The following is a 21,283-nucleotide window of genomic DNA, read 5'->3' on the forward strand; positions in this document are numbered from 1 at the left end:
TAAACTACCATGATGTTTCAATCTTTTCCAACTGTTTAAATGAACTGCCAAATTTAAACTGCAGCTCACCAGAGTAACTCTCAAAATAGGTAGGAAAATCCCTTCGTGCCATCAGCACTGAGTAACATGGCCTCGTTTAACTTATGAAAAAACATTAAGAAATAAGAATTTCCCTCTGCTCTGCTACATCAACCTAAGACTTTCAAGAAACAAGTATGCACAAAATACATCCATCATTTCAACAGCATTTGTGTCTGAAGAAAATCTGTAGCAAAGAAAATAACATCCATTTGAAGTTATCAGACTGATAAGTAGTACTGATAATGGTACCATCTCTTTTATGATAAAAGAAAATGAAGATCCTAGAGTTGTGAAATGAACTCTGAGGTTTGAAATAATTAAAAATATCCTAAAATACTTAATAGAGCCACAAGAAATTACTACAGATGGGGTTCATGCCCTGACAAATTTCAGATAATAGCTCACGACTGCTTTATTTGTATTACTACAGAAATGTACATCAGCATTGGCTGGGAAACTAAACCTAACAAAGCACTTAATGGAAAAAATGAAACCAGCACCTGTTTACATAGGCCATGACAACCGCTGGTTTGCAACATGAAGAAATCACTACTAAAGTATGTCACCCAGACCATCATTTATTACCCAAATACAGAAAGAGTTAGCCTTGCTTTAGTTTTCTATTCCAGTACATGATCAAGTCAGTCTGCTGGGTCATTGCATTTCATTCATGTCATACATACATTTCAGTACTTTGCAATTAGACCTGGAAGAAAGTACTGAGGATATGTTTCCATTTCAAATCAAGAGGATTTTTCCCCAAGTGAAAACAAACAAGAGGTACTCAGGATGTGCTTTGATAAATTACTGTTTCTGCATAAACCACAAACAACATATTAAGCACCATAATTCAATTCTTCTGTCTGTCCTAGACACCAGTCACTTTTATTTATGGCACTGCATAAAAGAAGCAGCTATCTGGTAGCTGGCAATTATTCTCCTAGTTTTACCCATCACTGCAGACCCAGAAAAGCCAGAGGCTCAAGAGCACAGTTTAGTACTTCTGGAGTTATAGAAAGTCAGCTGATCACTGGGCTGATTTTTTTTTTTCCCCCGGAGGGTGGCATGGGGAATGAGGGCGTTTTAAAAAAATCCAGCTGTAACATGCAACAGTAGAGAATCTGGAAAGCTGATCTCTCCACACCACTTCTTTCACAAGAATATGCTATACTGGAGCAGAAAGCTTGGGGGAAAGAAAATTAAATGAAAGAGGTCAGAGCTGACTATTTTATGCTATATGTTAACATCCTCATATTTTGGTTTGTTATATTTAAATATTACAGATATTTGTCCTCCAAATATTTATGCACAATGGCACACACATAACACGACATTCATGAATTTAACTCATGTATTTAATCATGTTTTATTTATGGTTCTTTCTGCATTTAGCCCCCACTGAAGCAAATTTCTATTTTGATCACAGAATGTGTTGCAAAATATTTTGATTACTGCAAATCCATCATCTGCAACTGTGGTGTTAACATTTTGAATGGAGTAGAAATAGATATAGCTTAGCTCAATAGTTTAAACTTGTATCATACCTTGTGAGGCAAAAAATCTAGGTATGTATGCCCTCATCACCAGCTAATATTAGCTCAGATATACAGTTGTATTAGCTCACTGCTTTTTAGCTGTAAAACTGCATTACATTATGATTTCTACTTATATTTTTACATTCCAGAAAGAGTCCTCTTTTAAATTGCCATGAAGTACAGAAGAGCTCTACATGAAGACACAGAAGTTCCCATCCAGTACCAAGCATTCTTAGCTTTTTTTATTTTGGAGCTTGAAGGGCTTATTTAAAGAATAAAAAAAAAACACAAAACATCATTATATGACCAAGTTACTATGCATTTTACCATTACATTATAACGATGAGGTGAATGAGAAGTAAAGTTTGTCTTCAGACCACTCAAACTACCTAACTGCAGTACATACACTGTGAAAACACCTCTACTTTAGAATTTAAAATCTGCACGACAGTGCTTATGGGTAAGGATCAGGGGGAAGGCCAATAAGGCAGACATCCTGGTGGGAGTCTGTTATAGACCACCCAACCAGGATGAGGAGACAGATTAAGTACTCTACAAGCAGTTGGCTGAAGTCTCACAATCTCTAGCACTAGTTCCCCTGGGAGACTTCAACTTACCAGATATCTGCTGGAAATACAACACAGCAGAGAGAAAACAGACTCAGAGGTTTCTGGGGTGTGTGGGAGATGATAACTTCCTGAGCCAACCAGGGGAGGTGCCCCGCTGGACCTGCTGTTTACGAACAGAGAAGGCCTGGTGGGTGATGTGGTGGTTGGAGGCTGTCTTGGGCTCAGCGACCATGACATGATAGAGTTTTCGATTCATGGAGAAGTAAGGAAGAGGGTCAGCAAAACCACTACCCTGAACTTCAGAAGGGCAGACTTTGGATCGTTAAGGAGTCTGGTTAACAGAGTCCCTTGGGAGGCAGTCCTGAAGGGCAAAGGAGTCCAGCAAGGCTGGATGTTATTAAAGAAGGAAGTCTCAAAGGCTCAGGAGCAGGCCGTCCCCGTAAGTTGGGCAGGCGGGGGAGAAGACCGGCTCGGCCGAATAGGGAGCTTTGGCTGGAGCTCAAGAAAAAAAGGAGAGCTTACTGCCTTTGGAAGAAGGGGCAGGAGACTCAGGAGGACTACAGGGATGTTGTGAGGTTATGCAGGGAAAAGATTAGGAAGGCAAAGGCCCAGCTGGAACTTAAACTGGCCACCACAGTTAAAGATAACAAAAAATGCTTTTATAAATACATCAGTGACAAAAGGAGGGACAGGGAGAATCTCCCTCCTTTGTTGGATGCAGAAGGTAACCTTGCCAGGAAAGATGAGGAGAAGGCTGAGGTACTTAATGCTTTCTTTGCCTCAGTCTTTAATAGTCAGACTGGTCATCCTCAGGGTTGTCAGGCCCCTGGGCTGGGAGATGGAGCTAGTATGCAGAATGAAGTCCCAGTTGTTGAAGAGGTGGCAGTCACTGACCTGCTCCTTCACCTGGATGTTCACAAGTCCATGGGGCCGGATGGGATCCACCCAAGGATACTGAGGGAGCTGGCAGAGGAGCTCGCCAAGCCACTCCCCATCATTTATCAGCAGTCATGGTCAACCGGGGAGGTCCCAGGTGACTGGAAGCTAGTGAATGTGATGCCCCTCTACAAAAAGGGTCAGAAGGAGGATCCAGGGAACCACAGGCCTGTCGGCCTGACCTCGGTGCCAGGAAAGGTCATGGAGCAGATCATCTTGAATGCCATTATGCAGCACATGTGGGACACCCAGGGGATCGGGCTCAGCCAGCAGGGGTTTATGAAAGGGCGGTCCTGCCTCACTAACCTGGTCTCCTTCTATGATAAGGTGACCCACTTAGTGGATGAGGGGAAGGCTGTGGACATTGTCTACTTGGACTTTAGTAAGGCCTTTGACACTGTCTCCCACAGCATTCTCCTGGAGAAGCTGGCTGCTCACGGCTTGGACAAGTGCACTCTGCGCTGGGTTAAAAACTGGCTGGACGGCCGAGCCCAGAGAGTGGTGGTGAATGGAGTCAAATCCAGCTGGCGGCCGGTCACGAGTGGTGTTCCCCTGGGCTCAGTGTTGGGGCCGGTCCTGTTCAATGTCTTCATTGATGATCTGGATGAGGGGATTGAGTGCACCCTCAGTAAGTTTGCAGATGACACCAAGCTGGGTGGATGTGTTGATCTGCTGGAGGGCAGGAAGGCCCTACAGAGGGACCTGGACAGGCTGGATCGTTGGGCCGGAGCCAACGGTATGAGGTTCAACAAGGCCAAGTGCCAGGTCCTGTACTTCGGTCACAACAACCCCATGCAACGCTACAGGCTGGGGGAGGAGTGGCTGGAGAGCTGCCTGGAGGAAAAGGACCTGGGGGTGCTGGCTGACGGCCGGCTGAACATGAGCCGGCCGTGTGCCCAGGTGGCCAAGAAGGCCAATGGCATCCTGACTTGTATCAGGAACAGTGTGGCCAGCAGGAGCAGGGAGGTGATCGTGCCCCTGTACTCAGCACTGGTGAGGATGCACCTCAAGTACTGTGTGGAGTTTTGGGCCCGTCAGTACAAGAAGGACATCGAGGTGCTGGAGTGTGTCCAGGGAAGGGCAACAAAGTTGGTGAAGGGTCTGGAGAACAAGTCTTATGAGGAGCAGCTGAGGGAACTGGGGTTGTTTAGTTTGGAGAAGAGGAGGCTGAGGGGAGACCTCATTGCTCTCTACAGCTACCTGAAAGGAGGTTGTAGCGAGGCAGGGGTTGGACTCTTCTCCCTAGTAACAAGCGATAGGATGAGAGCAAATGGCCTCAAGCTGCGCCAGGGAAGTTTAGGTTGGGTATTAGGAAAAATTTCTTCACCAAAGGGGTTGTCAAACATTGGAAGAGGCTGCCCAGGGAGGTGGATGAGTCTCTATCCCTGGAGGTATTTAAAAGAAGGGTAGACGTGGTGCTTGAGGATATGGTTTACTGGTGGACTTGGCAGTGTTAGGTTAGCGGTTGGACTCGATGACCTTAAGGGTCTCTTCCAACCTTAATGATTCTATTAGGCTATGATTCTATGAATTAAGAAAGTTTTCATTCTAAGCCAGAAAAAATTAAGGCCTTATATTTAAAAATGTATGTTAAAAAGAAAAGAAAATGACTTGGAAAAACCCTTAAGTTCTTAGAAATGTACATATGAAAACTATGTATTCTGATTTCGGAAGCACATTAAAAATAGAATTATTCTCTTGGATGCTTCCATTAAATGTATCAGTGTAGCATCCAAAAAATGCACGACTTCTGTCATGGGCATCTTCTCTTTTTCACCTTCCTCCCCCAACAAATGGACAAGGAACTCTGCCCTTACAACATGATTCTTCGCTGACTTCCTATGCAAGTCATGAAAAGGGAGATTCTCTACTACCTACTCTAAGTGGATATATATATAATGATAAAAATGTCTAATAGCAGACTTTAAAACAAACCATTTGACATGACTGTCAGTGAAAAGACAAAAGTAGACTGCTTCCTTACAAAGCTTCCTGCAGCAGCCCCTTCTCAAATAAGTAAGGTTCTGCTGGAGGTTTTTGGTTTGGTTTTTATCTCTTGCCAGCAAGGATATAAACGCATATGCAGACACATAGTAATTCTTTAAAGTCTTGTTCAAAAATGGGGATCTTTGGAATTACTCCTCTCCATATTTCATAAATTCTTCTGGATCAAAACAAAGTGCAAATGACCCAGAAAAAAATAAGGAAGAGGGAGCTACATTCTCATGTTGCTACACATGAATGAAGTACCTTAAAAAATGAAATAAATCAATAAAAGTTGCTGAGTAAACACTGCTAACTGCCACATGAATTACATCTAAATTTGCAAATTACCCATGAGTCATGCAAACAGCATTACGCTAGTTGAAGTTCCCCCCACCCCCCAATTCCTATCAATTTCACCAATACTAATATGGAACATACACATAGTTTCACAAATGGATAATAAATTTATTGCCATCATACATTGTGTACCTCCTATAAGCACTTCAGAGCTAAGATCTTGCCATGTTCCTCAACAAAAGTCCAAAACATCTTTTTATTTTCAAAAATTGCTGTACATTACAAATCAATATGATTTCCCCAGCTTCCTACTGCAAAATTAACACAGAACAGGCAAATGTCAGTTCCATGTCAAAAGGCACAAGCAAAAGGGTAATTTCTGTTCCCTTTTGGTAACAAGATAACGAGCTTCAGTTGCTGCAGATTAGTTGCTCCCCTTTCCACTGACTTGCTTCACATCTCTCTTCCTCTAAAAATGCTTACACAGAAAATTGTCATGGATCAGCTGATATGCATTTATCTGTTAGTTCATGATAACCTGCCCCTGGTTTTTGTATTCTCAGATTTGATTTGGTGCTTACATCCATAGCATTTTTCACAACTGATGTATCAATCCATCTCATACATATGCTCACATTTTTGTGCTATTTATCACACAGCATAACTTGGAAGTCCAGGAAAAATCAAAAGTAAATGACAGGCAGACTATGCATGATATACTAAGATACTTTTTGTATTTTGATTGCTTTCTTTTTTTAACAGAATTTTTCTGCAATATAAATTTAAAAAGTAATCCCCTTCTTACATTAGATATATAGGATACAATGTTGAGTCGACAGTTAAGAAAAGCATCTTTAAAAAAAATCTTGTGAGTCATATTAGTTAAATACAATGCAAGTATCACAACTGTAAGACCAAAAAAAAGTTTTTATGTTGCACTATTAGCTTGCTCTTTCCTAGGAAGGTTTCAGATATTATTATACAGTGATGCTTGCAGCCAAAAAACTTTAGAAGTGCCATGAACTGCCTTTTCCATTTTGATCAAAGGATAGCAAACTCTTTCCTAAGTCCTTCCCTTCCAATCCATGATGTTTTAAATCCAGATGTACTGTTTACTATGCACAGAAATGACCTCATGATACAATGAAAATAACACCTATTAAGAATGCATTTTTAGATATAAAGCATGCAAGTCTGGGGAAGGTTTTGGCTAGAGCCATAAATCTGTCTAATCATTAAATCATTACATTCTTACCAGCTGCACTTCTCCAAAAGCCCCTCTTCCAATCACCTTAACAAGCTCATAGTCTTCAGCTTTCATTTGTAAAGCTCGGATTTTTTCCACAATCTTCTCATCTAAAACAAATCAAATAGAAGTTGTGATAATGCATGTATTAAAATAAATACATAATAAAATAAGCTATTTTTATTTAAATGTAGAGCGCCTTCTTGCTAATTCCTGGAATCTGCTGTCACTACTAACAGCCCCTTTCATTATTGTTTGGAAACCATTTACCTTTAGCTGTAACAATTGAAATGTCTTTCAGATTTTGCTGACTCTCATTTCACACCTCTAATAATTACTCACAGGCTCACAGGAAGACACTGGTAATGAAAAGAGCCAGAGAGACCTATCTTCAATTCTCAGACAATTATTCATTGCCACCCGCTGTGCTGCCAGGATCCACTGACACTCCATTGATAACACAGGAGTGTAAAGTACCCGGTAAACACAAAAGCACTGCAGGTGCAGGCTGCTCCTACACACCTGGAGGGTTGAACAGCAAGGACCATAACTCAGAAACCTTTGTGTACAACTTCAGATCATGTAGGGCTATGACTTCAGATCTACTCAATCATTCCATATGAAATATTAATCCAAGTTTACATATGTTTATGTAACTACTGGCCATCTCAAAGTGCTTTTCAGTGTTCACACTTTTTAAAATTAGGTCTACAATGCTCTCTTCAAGTATCCTCTGGTGCAATATTCTGCAGATAAGCTCTGTCCTTCGGTATTTTTCTTGTTGGCAGTTGTGGGAATCTGCAAGGGAAACCAGTGAAATTCTGACCTCTGACAAATTGTAAAAACATGCAAGGTCCTAGACTCTTTAATTTTTTAAATGTAGCATGCTAGTGAATGCGTCCCAGCTAAATACATTTTAAAAATCTATCCTCATTACAAGGACAAAAGATAATGGGAGAAACTAATGGAATCCATAATACTGGAGGTAATCTTTCTTAAGCGTGAAAAGCTTTGACACAACCCACACACACGCTTAGAGGAAGAAAAAAACAAAGCAAAACAGGTTGGCTGGAGCAAGACCTCTACCAGGGAAAAGCATGACATTGTATGAAGAGCTGTGGATGCTTATTTTCAGAGAAGAGTAGAGGTGTACACTGTGAGATCCCTGTTTACAGTCAAAGACCGTGGAATTTGATCCCAAGACAGGCATTAAAGGGAATCTCAGAACTGAATACAGGGAAAAAAGCATCAGAGGTACAGTTAATTCAGTATGACATTAAAGATGACATTGTCAGCAGGGAGTTAATGATAACAAACATCTAGTAAATAGTTTAACCATTCCTACATATTCATGAAGAGCAACCTGGCAGGCTACAAGGAATCCAGGAGATGCCTGACCATCAAGAATGTTTCTTTTGACCCAAGTGAGCAACAAGCCCATTCAGGGAGGCACTCTGATCTATTACTCACAAACAAGAAAGAACTGGCCAGAGGTGACAAAGTCTGTGGCAGCTTTGCTTGAAGCAACCATGAGATGGTAGAATTTATGACCCTAACAAAACTGAGGAAGGAAGTCCAAGCAGACCTTGGACTTCAGGAGAACAGACTACAGCGTGTTCAGGGAACTCACAGGCAGGATCCCTTGGGAAGCTAGACATCCAGCAGGCATGGCAGAGCACCAGTTTGGCTGAATAGGCAACCTCTGCCTCAACTCAAGCACAAAAAGCAAAGGTTTGGAACATGGAAGCAGGGATGGGCTACCCAGCAGGAATCTCCCAAGCATACAAGAACGGAACTGGGAAAGCAAGCTAAGCTAGAGTTGAAACCAGCCAGGGTTATGAAGGGAAACAACAGCCTTTATAAATACACTAACAATAAAAGAAAGAATGAAGCAAATGTAGGCCTGCTGCTACCAGTGGGGTAGGGGGATTTAGTGCCAATGAGCATGGAGAAGATCAAGGTACTTGATGCCTTTTTTGCCTCGGACTTCACTGGCGAGCTCTGTTCACAGGCCTTCCAGCTCCCTGAAGCTAACAGCAGGGTGTGGGGCAGTGAAGTAACACAGTATAGGAAGTCAGAGTTATGGACCAATAAAGTAAACCTGACATATGCCGGGCCATGAGATGACACAGGATGCATCTGAGCATGCTGAAGGAGCCAGTCAACACCGTTACCAGGCTATTCTCTATCACCTTTGAAAGTTCATGGCAACTTGGGGAGGCTCCTGATGACTGGTAAAGGGCAAATGTCATGTCCGTGTTCTAGAGGAGCAACAAGGAACATCCAGAAAGCTACAGGCTGGAACAGCAGCCTAACCTCACTGCCCATGGTGACCATGAAGCAAATCCTTCTTGAATCCACTTTCAAGCACTTGACAGATAAGAAAGGATGGGAACAGCCAGAACAGATCCAAGAAGGATAAACTGTTTCATTAACCTGACCGCTCTCTATGAGGAGATGTCTGTCTTGATGGACAAGGGGAGAGAAGTACACGTCTCCTTTCCTTGACCATAGCATCAATTTCAACACAGCATCTCAAAGCATCTTCATAGGCAAACCATGCTGACACAGACTGAAGAGAGAAATCGGCTGGAAAACTTGCTGGAGTCATGGTCAGTGGTTCAAAGTCCGAAGTCAATACACTGGAGGGCAGGGCTGCTCCTTCGAGGGACCCAGGCAGGATGAGTAAATGAGCTGACAGGAACCTCACAAAATTCAAAGGCAAATGAAGATTCCTGTACCTGGGATGGAACGACACCACGCAACAGTACAGGATGGTGCTCACCAGCTAGAAGGCACCTTGAGAAACAGGACCTGAGAGCCCAGTTGGACAAGATGAACAAAGAGGAATGAGCAGCAAGCCTGTGCACCAACTGCATACATGGCTGTGTTGGTAAATGCACAGCTAGCAGGTTGAGGGAAGTGATTTTCCCCCTCTGTCACTTGTGGGACCACATCTGGAATGCTATATCTAGTTTTGGGCTCCTCAGTGCAAGAAAAATATCAAAAAATTCCCTAGCCTAATGGAAGGCCACCGAGATGTTTAGAGAGTGGGACCACATGATGCTCATTGAGAAGCTGAGAGAATTGGAACTGTTCAACTTAAGGAAGCCTAAATGCTTGGCCTCAACAGAAGTTGAAAGGAGTTTTTACTTTAGAGAGATACAAAGTGAAAGGACAAGAGGCAACAGCAAGTTGGAACATTGGAAATCCTACTTTGGAGGAAAATAATCCCTAGAATTGGGGAATGGAGCAGACTGCCCAGCAGAGCTGCAAAACCTGTCTTTGGAAATTTTCTAAATTCAACTGCACAAGGATCTGAACAACCTGATCTAACATCAAAACTGGTTTGGCTTTGAGCAGAGAGTTGGACCAGTTGACTTCCAGAGGTCCTTCCTAACCTTTGAAACACAAAAGCGCAACTAAAAATTTCTTCTGAGGAAAAGATAAGGTGTGAAGAGGAAGGGAAGAGATTTAAGGGAGGGGAGGGTAGAGGTTAATAATGAGGGAAAAAGAGTCTGCTAGTAAAGTTGTAGGGACAGAGGCAATAACCACCTCAGAAGCAGACAAATCAGCTACATTCAGTGGACCAATAAGACTGTGGAATAATCCAGAGTGTGAACAGGAAAAGCAGTTAGGAAAATGCTGAGGCTGCTTTCTACAGTGAATCTAGGCAGGAAGCATAGGACAGCAACAGTGCTTCTCCCACACCAAGTTTATTATTCTGTTCATTATGTGAACTAATTCTGCAGTTTGAGAAGGGAAGACTGTGCTTGGAAGCTTACTTAACTGCAAATCAGAAGCTTTGGCACAAGACAAAGAAGTCAAATGCAAATTCACAGGAAGAAGCAGTAGAGAAAGAATATCAGTCAGAGAAAATGCACAAATACATGTTTGAACACAGTGTTACATCTCACAAGGGAGGGGAATTACATGAATTTATTTTCAAATGTTGCTGAGGTGTTTCAAACGTTTTCAGATGTACGAGATGAGATGGCAGGGATTTAAACATGTTGAAAGAGTAGGGTATAGTTTTACATAGTTCCATTATTGGTAGGCAACTCACTTCAAAATATAACACAGAAATTTTAAACAATTTTAATACAGCTCCAGTGAAACTGTTTAAGCATTAAACATGGCAGTTAAGCAATGAAAACCTGCAAAATTTATGAAGTAAGCAAAGGAGATACCAACTGAGGAGTTACCAGTTTTAACATCCCTGTGAAATGCTGAGGATGGAGAAATCCTACTTACTCTACTAAAAGATTTAATAATTTTAGTAAAAAATAATCATCTAGGGATGCAGGTATTGTGGAGGTATCCATCGGATAGATGGACCATCTATTTTGTCATAAAATTTAACAGATATAGAACAGATAATCAAAGCATGGAACTAACCTGAACCAAAAAATAGGCTGCAAGAGGCAAGCTCAGAGAAACCGTGAAGCAATGTCATAATTGCAACATGCTGGATCATATGATTTAGTTCATATATCACATAGCATGATGTAATTCAAGGTGCAGGAGACCTTTCCAACTCTTTCCTGTTATTGGAGGACTGAATTTTCAGAAGGTTTCACATAGATGAGTTTGTACATCTGTGGTATCTGTATGCATGGATAGCACAGACTGCATTGTACAGTCTCATGAATTTGCAGCAGCAAGAAGCCCCAGCAAAAGAAAAATGTTAGGTTTAAAGGAAGACTGCCCAGCCTCAGAATACAATAGAAAAATATTGTGACATTTGAGCGTAAGTCCTAAAATATAAGAATGCCATCACTTGTGACTCAGGTTTCTTCTGTAACATAGGAAGGACCAGGAATGCCAGGCAGCAAGAGGTTTAAAGACAGCTTTTGCTTTACTACCTGAAAATGGCACTATAACCTTTAAACAAATGAAGCTCCGCTTTCTGAAAGGGCAGAGTGTTTGGATCAGTCACTGACAGCTGGCAGCAATAATGTGGCTGAAGGTTACAAGTGCTTGTGAAAACGGACTAAATACCTGACTAGAAGAGTAAAGGGGGGTGGGGAGGATGATAAAGCCAAGCTTCCCTGCTCTTGAGAGGTGGGAGGGTGCGGAAGAAGTTAATATCCAGGTTATTTTCTTACCAGTTAAAAAGAAAATGTGCCAGGCAGTTCTGGGGTGTGTGTATATGAGGAACAAAAATGCAAGGGAGTGCAATTCTATCCCCACAGACCAGGCACAGTCAGTCAATGAGTGCTGCTACGGAGTACATTAAGTCAAAAGTTGCTGCCCTAGGCAAAAGTCTAGCCAGAAGTTAAACTGAACTACAGCCAGGAAGTGCTGCAATCCCAGGCCCACCCAAAAACAAACAAAATGCACAACAGTTATTAGAAGTGCATATATGATATCTGGTCAAAGGTGTGCGAGAAACAAGAAGCTGCTGTAGACCTTGCAGAAGCAGCAGAAACTACAAGGCGTAGCTTCAGACAGGCTGGCATTTCCCCCTCCTGAGAAAAGAAAGGGGAACACAAGAAGTATTTTGTCTTGCATAGATGAAAGAAGCAGAAGATTGGGAAACAGAAAGCAGCAGTCCTCTGACCTGCAGAAGACACATCCCTGGCTTAGTGAAAGTAAGCCTGACGGCAGAACTGAATTGCTCTGTATCTACCAAGTACCCAAATGGAAAAGCGGTTAGTAACACCAACATCTAACTTGTTTATACATGTAAGACATTCTGTCTTAAACACTGTGGCTCTAATTCATGCTCTGCTTGGGAAAAGTGGCTTATTTCATACTCTTACCAGAACAATTATCATTAAGAATGGAACTGGAGCCTAACCTGCAGAGGTGACTGCAACAACAGGCAAGGAGTGGCTTAAAGAAGCCAAGAAAAAAAATCCAGATGGCAATTAGCTCTTTAACTCAATGTAATGTAATGTAAGATCTACAGTGCACTAAATTTGTAAGATTCTTCTTGGCATCTGACATTTCGTCTGTGTCCCTGACAGGAAGTATGGAGCTCAGAGAATTACAGTCATGATAGGCATTAACACCACACCAAATAACACATTTCTGTTGGTAACTGCGTGGCTGGCACATGATTCAGCAACTTCAAGTGACGTAACAAAACATAAGGGAAGGAACCAGAACTCGTTACTTTTGCAAGAAGTTCATCTGAACAGATAAATCACCTAAGTAAGCAGCGTCTGCTTGGAGAGGAAAATGGCAAAAGCGACTTTCCAGGAAGTTTATTCAGGGGGTTAGCAAAGCTAGTGCAGGGGTGACACACCTGTTCTAGAAGTTCCTTCTACTATAAAGACGTCCATTGCCATTACACTCTAAAAGTTTGCCAACCTCCAAAACATCAGCAAATGGTATTAACAATAGAGGTTTCCAATTTTTGAGTGATACTGGATAATGCATAGGAAGTGACTGATCACGGGAGTCAAAGCTTCTGGATTGTACCAGGCCTGCTGATGGCACCACACCCTGTGCTGCCGTTTGGACTTCCACAAAAACAATTCTTCATGCCCTTCTATTCCTGATAAGATTATAAATGATTAAATATTTTTAACCATTGCTTGAAACTGTTGATAATTATTTAACCTTCTGCTCCCAAAAGTTAAAGCAGCTAACAGACTATGTAGTACTTGCATGGGGGACCACCAAAAAAGGCACAAGCCACTAAGACACATTTCAACGCTTGGCAAATCTTAGGAGGCATAAAAAGTGTCTTGAAAGGATTTACTCAACCTGCTGTCACAGTCTAGATGACAGAAGACTAAAAGACCAAGAAAGATGTGTTATACCAAGCCCATGGCAGAAAGCTCAAGTTTCTTTCCTAAAATAAGCAAGATACTTTTTGCTCTCAGAGGACTATGAGATTCCTCTCGTCGTTTTGGTAATTCGATGTTACATTATGCTCTCCTGTCCCATGAATATTCCAAAGAAGCAGCAATTTAACCAGAATCCTAACAGTTGCTTAAAGCAATACAGAAGACTGAAAAGGAATGGTTGTACTTTTATATGAGATACTTATGTGCCTCGTATGATACATGCTCTACTTTGGTTCAGTGCCTCAGAGAAAGTTGTAAGAAGTCAGAATAGTAAGGGAAAGCAGGCAATGAAGAAGTTTCTTGCATAGTAAACACACAAAGAGGCTGCTTCTGCAGAGTGGTCACAGAAACAGGATATACCAAACGGTACGGGCAATTAATACATTGTACCTTTGTGAAATGAATTAAAACATTTGATTTTCAGCTTGAAACTATGAGTTGAGCCAAATATCAATTAATGTCTCAGCTGAGATGCAAAGGGGTTCATTTTTAAATTAAAATAAGCTATTAATAAAACATTAACCTGATTAGCAATGATTTGCAGTAAGTCTGAAGTGGGGTGTATTCAAACCCCCGGGAATATGGTAGAAAAAAACCCCTTCCTTCCCAAAGTGTTACTGTAGAAAAATTAAGCAATTAAATTGACTGAAAGCGTGATGATTACTGCAGCCTTCTCCACAATTTTTGAAGATTTGTGTAATATGGATTAAAAACAATCGTAAGCGACGACTCCGCCTCAGCTGCTTCACTCTGCACTACAGAATGCAAACTCACACGATGGCCCCACCAACTCTCTGCGGTTGCCTTGAGGAGGGATGCAGGCTCCAGGCCCCGGCACAGACCCGCTCATCAGAGCGTCAGAACCTTTCAACAATAATTCTTATCTCGGCATTTGCTACAGCTCTTCAGATGCCGAGACAAATCAGAAGAGACAAGAACTCACTGTTCCCTAACCTAAGAGAGCAACAACTTACCGCTCCATAAACTCTTAGTACTATTCCCAACTCTTCTTCCAAGTTCATGTTAGTGAGAGGCTTCAGCAAGCATATGTATGCCTTTCCACTGATACTCGCTACCCTCAGAAGAGTTTCCAAAAAGACAGAAGATCTGGATTCAGCAACTTTAAATGGTATAAAATGGCAGTGCCAGTAAGAAGCCAACTGTCCTCCTTGGAGACCCAAGCAGCTCCCTTTGCTCTTCACACATATCAGTGAAGCGATATGAAAAATCAGAAACTGGTCTTTGCTTTTCTTTTGCCTGACTAGTTTTAACAAAAAGAAATAAAACAAACCAACCACCCCACTCTTTGCATTAATTCTGCTCAGTTCCCCAATCTGGTTCATAACAAACCACACAAGCACCTGCGTCAGAAAGGACTTTGAAACAAATCAGTGTGGCTGGACTGATTCTTTCAGTTGTGATGCCAAAATATTACCAGCTGCAAATGCTTATAAAATTCTCATTTCAGAAATTTTCTTTTTTTTTAATAAAGTGTAAATCAGAGAAGATATGTAGCACTATTTTTCATTCCCTCCTAGGCAGTATGGAAACAGGAGAAATTACATGGGTGATTCTTGAAAGAGATGCATGGCCTCACATTGTGTGAGCCAAAATAGTCAGCTCATACATGCTTTTTTTATAAAGTTCAACAGTTAAGGATGAAGGGCACCCCTGAAAACTTAACTACTGTGAATTTTTTTTGTAACACACCTCAATTTTCTTTAAGTAGTACCTGGCTATTTCAACTGTAAACTGACAGCTGATTTAAAAAAAAAAAGCGGTAATAAAATTGTGAACCAAAGTATGTTTTTTGTTTTCTGCCATTGGTGATAGCCTGCAGGCCACATAAGATGCTTAACAGCATTTACTACAACAATGGGAGAGAAGCTAGACTAGGAGAAAGATCAACAGCCTTCAGAAAAGGGAAGACAGACAGCAATAATGTTCAGGGGCTGCCAAAAAAAAAAACCCAAAAATCTGTTCCCAAGGTTAAATTGTCTCCCCATAGTGGCTATTTTTAAAAGGCAGATACCAGAAGATACTAGTCTTCCGATTAGAAAAAGGTTTTTAATTTTGTCCTACTAATAAAATAGTAAAGGCAAATCTGAACAGCTCATAAAAGTTACTGATACTGTCATTTATGTCATTTTTGTATTTGCCATAGGTAGGGCTTTTTCCTCCCATCACACTTAAAATGCACAGTTGCAGGTAACAACCTTACTTCAAACTCTGTTCCTGACCCTTTTTTTGTCATAAATATCTGCTTGAATTCCTTTGAACTCAAACCGAAAAAAATCCCAAGGTATGCTTCTTCTTCCTGATCTGCTGTTTCTTATTCATTCTTTTTTTCAGTGACTTCTCCAAACAAGACTTTACTGGCAACTGTAAAGCTCTATGTTGAGCTATGGGGCTCCGCTAAACCTCACGGAGCAGCACTGAATTCCAAACGTAAGAACTCACCACAGATGACTACACCAGCCACCATACAACTGAGAAGCATGAGTGGGTATTCAAAGAAGTCCCAGAGCAAGAGAGTGCAGATACACGTAAATGTTACCAGTAAAGAATCAAGAGAGGAGTGGCTGATAAGACTGCATCTGCAGTAACCTCAACATATGCAACAGAGAAGTTTTTTAGGAAAAAAAGGAAGTCTCAAAATAAGCTCACTACAAAGCACAGTTGTTCCAAGAAGGTTTACTCAACATTTTAAAGCAAGTAATCCACTATTTTTACAAAGAAGAAAAAAAATGTGTTTATATACACGGATAGAAAACACTTTAAAAAGACAAAATACACCTAACTGATGTTAACAGTGTTATATTTTCAGACGCACAATAAACTCCAAAATCCTGTCTACAATTAATTCGGGAAAAATCACAAACATTTACACAAAGGTTCAAAAATGCACCAACAGATATCAAGGTACAATAATTTAGTTTTAAAAATCCACAGAAGGCTTTGCTGTTAGATCAGATTAACTAAGACTCTATATACAATGTTGGCATTTTGAGTAATTAATACCTAAAGAATAATAACTGGGATATGCTTTGCAAATTACATCGCAGCACATACTTAAGATAAAAGATAACATAAAAGGATTTTTCCATCTCTAGCTGGAAAAATTACAATCTACAACTGGTATTTTCCAACATATTTTCAGCAATACAATGACTCCCCAAAATGAAACTTTTTTGTAACAAATGGTCCTCCATAGCCTTCTGAATATAGAAGCAGCTCAGAGTTACAAAAAATTAGTAAAATGCAAATCAGCAATGCATTTCTGACCACCCAGGTTCCTGTGACTGAGATCACAACAATGTCATTGTTTAAGGGCCACTTGTAACTTACATCTATTTAAGAAATTATCAATGTTCTTGTTCTTCCTCAGTGCTGGATAATCCAGATCAAGGACCAAAGAATTCAAGCCATCCTGAAAAGAAATAAAAACAAGTTAACTGAATTCTAAAATCATAATCAACAACTTTCTTAAAACTACTACACTACGACTGACTATACGTATTATTCAAGCATGCATTACATTCCTAGTAGGCAAATCAAACAAGCTCTCAAGTATGTTTATAAACTAGTCACCGCGAAGGAGCTAACGCACACTAAGCGGCTCCAAGTTGGCCTATAAACAGTACAGATACATTACCACTGATTAGTGGCACTGGGACTTCAAACTGTAGTAGTTTTAATCTTAACCAGTAAGCAATCTTACTCATTAAACACTGATTTAAGATACTCAGTTCAATCTGGTTTTCCTGATTTCCATTACACTTTTCCTGCATATTGAAAAACTTTACATATTTATTACCCATATTATTGCTTTGATCACATTCTCTCTACCTCTCCATTCTGGATATTGAAAAACCAAATGCACATCTTTCTTCTTGGAAGCAAGATGTGATGTAAACTTAAGACGACAATTCACCACATAATTCAGGCTCACAAGACTAGATTACTTTTTCTAAGTGACTCAACAGAAGACAAGCCAGGGCTCTACATGCCGTTCTGCTACCAATTATCAATGCCTCCTTAGAAAACAATTGAGACCTCTTAACATGGCAAGGGATGAGATCACCAAAATCTAAACTAAAAATAGCACTTTAAATACCCGTTACAAGACTTAACTCAATTCCACCTTTCAGCAGCCTAGAAACTCTTAAAAAATTACTCTTCAAAGAGCCAGAGACTCCATTCATACTCAGCATTTCCAGTGTTCTGCCTAAACTAGTAGTTTTGTTCATTGCTTTAAGAACAAAATCCTGAGACTGTTTCTTCAGATTTTTGAGCCTTGACAGAACATCACAGAGATTTGTCAGAGACCACATCACATTAAGAGGCAGCCAACAGAACCAGACAGTTTTTCAGTCTTCTGAGGCTATAGCTAAGAACTTGTTGATTTTACATTTTTTTCTTAATGTCTCTGGGAAGGGATCATTTCTGTTGCAAATCTCACTAAAGTTATTATACTCATCCTAATAACGTCTACCTGCACAGAGGTAAAGGCAAAGCCCAAGATTATTAAATATATTTTGAATGCCAGACTTTCCTAAATACGCACACACACAAATAAGACTACTTCACCTGTGGAGATGTCATCTTTCACCACAAAAAACATTAGTGATTAAGCACATTTTCAAAATTAAGATACTCGATTGCCTCCCTCTCCCCCCCCCACCCCCCTTTTTTTTTTTTGCCTCCTAACAAAAAAGTGTCTTGGGAAGTACCAGTAGCAGTCATTAGGCCATAGGGACTTGCTCAAGAAATGCCCATTCAAAGGCATTCTTGACAGGCTAGAGAAGCAGACAGAGAAGAATATCACCAAGTTCAACAAGGGGAAATGCCAGGTCCTGCATCTGGGGAAGAATAACCCCAGGCGTGTTTGTGTGATTTCCTGCACAGATTATGTCCCTCTACTAAAGGCCACAGAATACAATCATCCCTTACTATTAGTTTTAAATTGATAGAGAACATAATTAGCATCTCACTAGGATCATCTGTTACAAGAGGATTACATTTATTATATTTGACAACTATTATAAAACATCAGAGCCTTACAGATGCATTAACACCTTGCATAAGACTTCAAAAAAGGTGAAAACTCAAAAAGGTCCATCCGGAAATCAAGCAAAGGCAGCAGGAGGCCTGCATGGATGAGTAAGGAGCTCCTCACATGAAAAGGAATCGCACAAGAGGTGGAAGAAGGTGCAAGTGACTCATAAGAAGGACAACTGCTGTCTCATTGTGCGGAGGCAGAGATTAAGAAAGCCAGGGCTCACTTGGAGGTGAATCTGGTGAAGGATGTGAAGGGCATTACTAAAGGGTTCTACAAGTACGTAAGCAGCAAAAGGAAGGCTAGAGAATATGCTGGCCTGTTGCTGAATGGGGCAAGGGAGCCAGTGACAAAGGACATGCAAAGGCCAAGGCATTCAATGCTGCCTTTGCCTCTGTTTTCACTGGTAAGACCAGCCTTCAGGAATCCCAGGCATCTCAGACCAGAGAGGAAGTCTGGAGCTAGGAAGACTTACAATTGGTGGAGGTGGACCAGATGCCAGGACCAAGTACTCCAGGACCAGGAGTACTTAAACTGGACATATGGACGTCCATGGGCCCTGATGGGATGCATCCCCAAATGCTGAGGGAGCCGGCTGGTGTCATTGAGAGGCCACTCTCAGTCTCTGAAAGGTAATGGCAACAGGGACAGGTTCTTGAAGACTGGAAAAGTGCAAACATCACTCCTATCTTCAAGAAGGGCAAAAGGAAGATTCAGAGAACTGCAAGTGGCCCAGCCTCACTTTGATCACTGTGAAGGTGATGGAGAAAGTGCTCCTGAAAACCATTTCCAAACACGCAAAGGACAAGAAGGTGACTGGGAGTAGTCAGCATGGATTAATGAAGCAGCAATCGTGCTTGACAAGCTGATAGCCTTCTATGATGAGGTGAGTGGTGTACAAGGAGAGCGCAATGGATACTGTTTATCTTGATGTTGGTTAAGACTTTTGATACCATCTTCCATAACACCCTCATAGACAAGCTGACAAAGTACGGGTTAGACAAATTGAGTGGATTAAAAGCTTGCTGAAAGACTAGGCCCAGAAGATTGTGATCAGTGGCACAAACTCCAGTTGGAGGCCAGTCACTAGTAGTGCACCCCAGCACTCAGCACTGGGACCAGTACTGTTTAACATCTTCATTATACCTGCAGAAAATACAAATCTGGGAGTGGGTGGCTGACACACCAGAGGATTGTGCTGCTATTCAAAGGGACCTCAACACGCTGGAGAGGCAGACAGAGAGGAATATCACAAAGTTCAGCAAGGAGAAATGCCAAGTCCTGCATCTGGGGAGATACAACCCCAGGCACCAGGTACAGGCTGGGGCCTGACAAGCTGGAAAGCAGGTTTGCAAAGAAGGACCTGAGGGTCCTGGTAGACAACAAGCTGACCAGGACCCAGCAATGCACCCTTACAGTAAAAAAAAGGCCAACAGTATCCTGGGCTGCGTTAGGGAAAGCATTGCCAGCAGGTAAAGGGAGGTGATCCTTTCTCCTCAGCACTGGTAAGACCACACCTGGAGTGCAGTGTCTGCTTCTTGTCTCTCCAAACCAAGAAAGGCAGAGACTTAATGGAGCGAGTCCAGCAAAGGGCCAACAAAGGCACTAGAGTATTTCTCGTAAGAGGAAAGGTTCAGAGAGCTGCGACTCTTTAGCCTGGAGAAGATTCAGGGCAGGGGATCTCATCAATGTGTAGAAGTACCTGACAGGAGGGAATGAAGGTAGTGCTCACTGGCAGGACAAGAGACAATGGGCACAAGGTAAAATGTATGAAATCCCATCTGAACACAAGATTTTTTTTTCCTGTGAGGGTGGTCAAGCACTGGAACAGGTTGCCCAGATAGGTTGTGGAGTCTCCGTCAGTGGAGATATTAAAAACCTGACCGGACGCAGTCCTGGGCAACCTACTCTAGCTGACCCTGCATTGCGCAGGGGGTTGGACTAGATAATCTCAAGAGGTCCTTGCCAACCTCAACCATTCTGTGATTTAACACCTAAAACATTTCCTAAAATATTTCTCTGCCGCACAGAGAAAAGGTAGAATTTTACCATTGAATCTATGTAATGTAACTGTCATGAAGGTCTTACACATCTCATTTTAGAACCTCCTTACAAAACCAAACGTAAAACAGTGTTAATAAGCAAAAAGGGTTGCAATAAAATAAAAGCAATAAAGACGACACAATATCAATCGTTAAGTTTCTTTCAGAACAGTATTTACAGGCATTATTTCAGCCTTGACAATAACTGTTCCTGCAAGACCTATTAAGGATAAAGGAGTGATGCACCAGGACATCGTACTCATATTTCAGAGGGACAAAAGACTTAAGTACTTATTCTTAAATTTGATGACATTTTTACAAAAGATACAATAAAACTAAACCAAAGTAACAAAGTTGTTAAATTCTTATGGATTAGTCACTGCATGAATTGCACAGGAACTGCCCAATAACCTGGACAAAACCAACGGAAAGTACTCTGACTTGAGGTGATTTCCTGCAAAATAACGTAATAGATCTGTAATACCAGACTCTTTATTTAGCAAACACCGCCTTCCAAAAAAGGATATCTCATTCTGTTGCACAGTGTGTCAGCAGAAATATGGGTCTTCACTTTGTGACATGTAGAGAACCATTCTGAATGCCCTGATGGAGAACAGCTGGACCATCTTTTATCATTTTACCTAGCACAATGAAGTCTCAATTCCAATTAGCTGCCAGTCTACACACAACACCTAACTCCAACATCAAATAGGACTTGAAGCTACACTTTCA

The 21,283-nt window shown here is 41.3% G+C and overlaps 1 protein-coding gene across 3 annotated transcripts in view; it reads right to left on the reverse strand.

Annotated features, from left to right (window-relative positions):
• ROCK2 (Rho associated coiled-coil containing protein kinase 2) overlaps positions 1–21,283 on the reverse strand; it is a 113,847-nt gene that overhangs the window by 53,964 nt on the left and 38,600 nt on the right. For all 3 annotated transcript variants that reach the window (XM_064448040.1, XM_064448039.1, XM_064448041.1), the window contains exons 2-3: positions 16,799–16,880; positions 6,660–6,760 (exon numbers count right to left, since the gene is read on the reverse strand). In XM_064448040.1, coding sequence (XP_064304110.1) covers positions 6,660–6,760; positions 16,799–16,880 — 183 coding nt within the window. The remainder of the gene's footprint in view (positions 1–6,659; positions 6,761–16,798; positions 16,881–21,283) is intronic.

This window comes from Phalacrocorax carbo, chromosome 3 (genome assembly GCF_963921805.1).
Source record: "Phalacrocorax carbo chromosome 3, bPhaCar2.1, whole genome shotgun sequence".
In the NCBI taxonomy this organism is placed as follows: domain Eukaryota; kingdom Metazoa; phylum Chordata; class Aves; order Suliformes; family Phalacrocoracidae; genus Phalacrocorax; species Phalacrocorax carbo.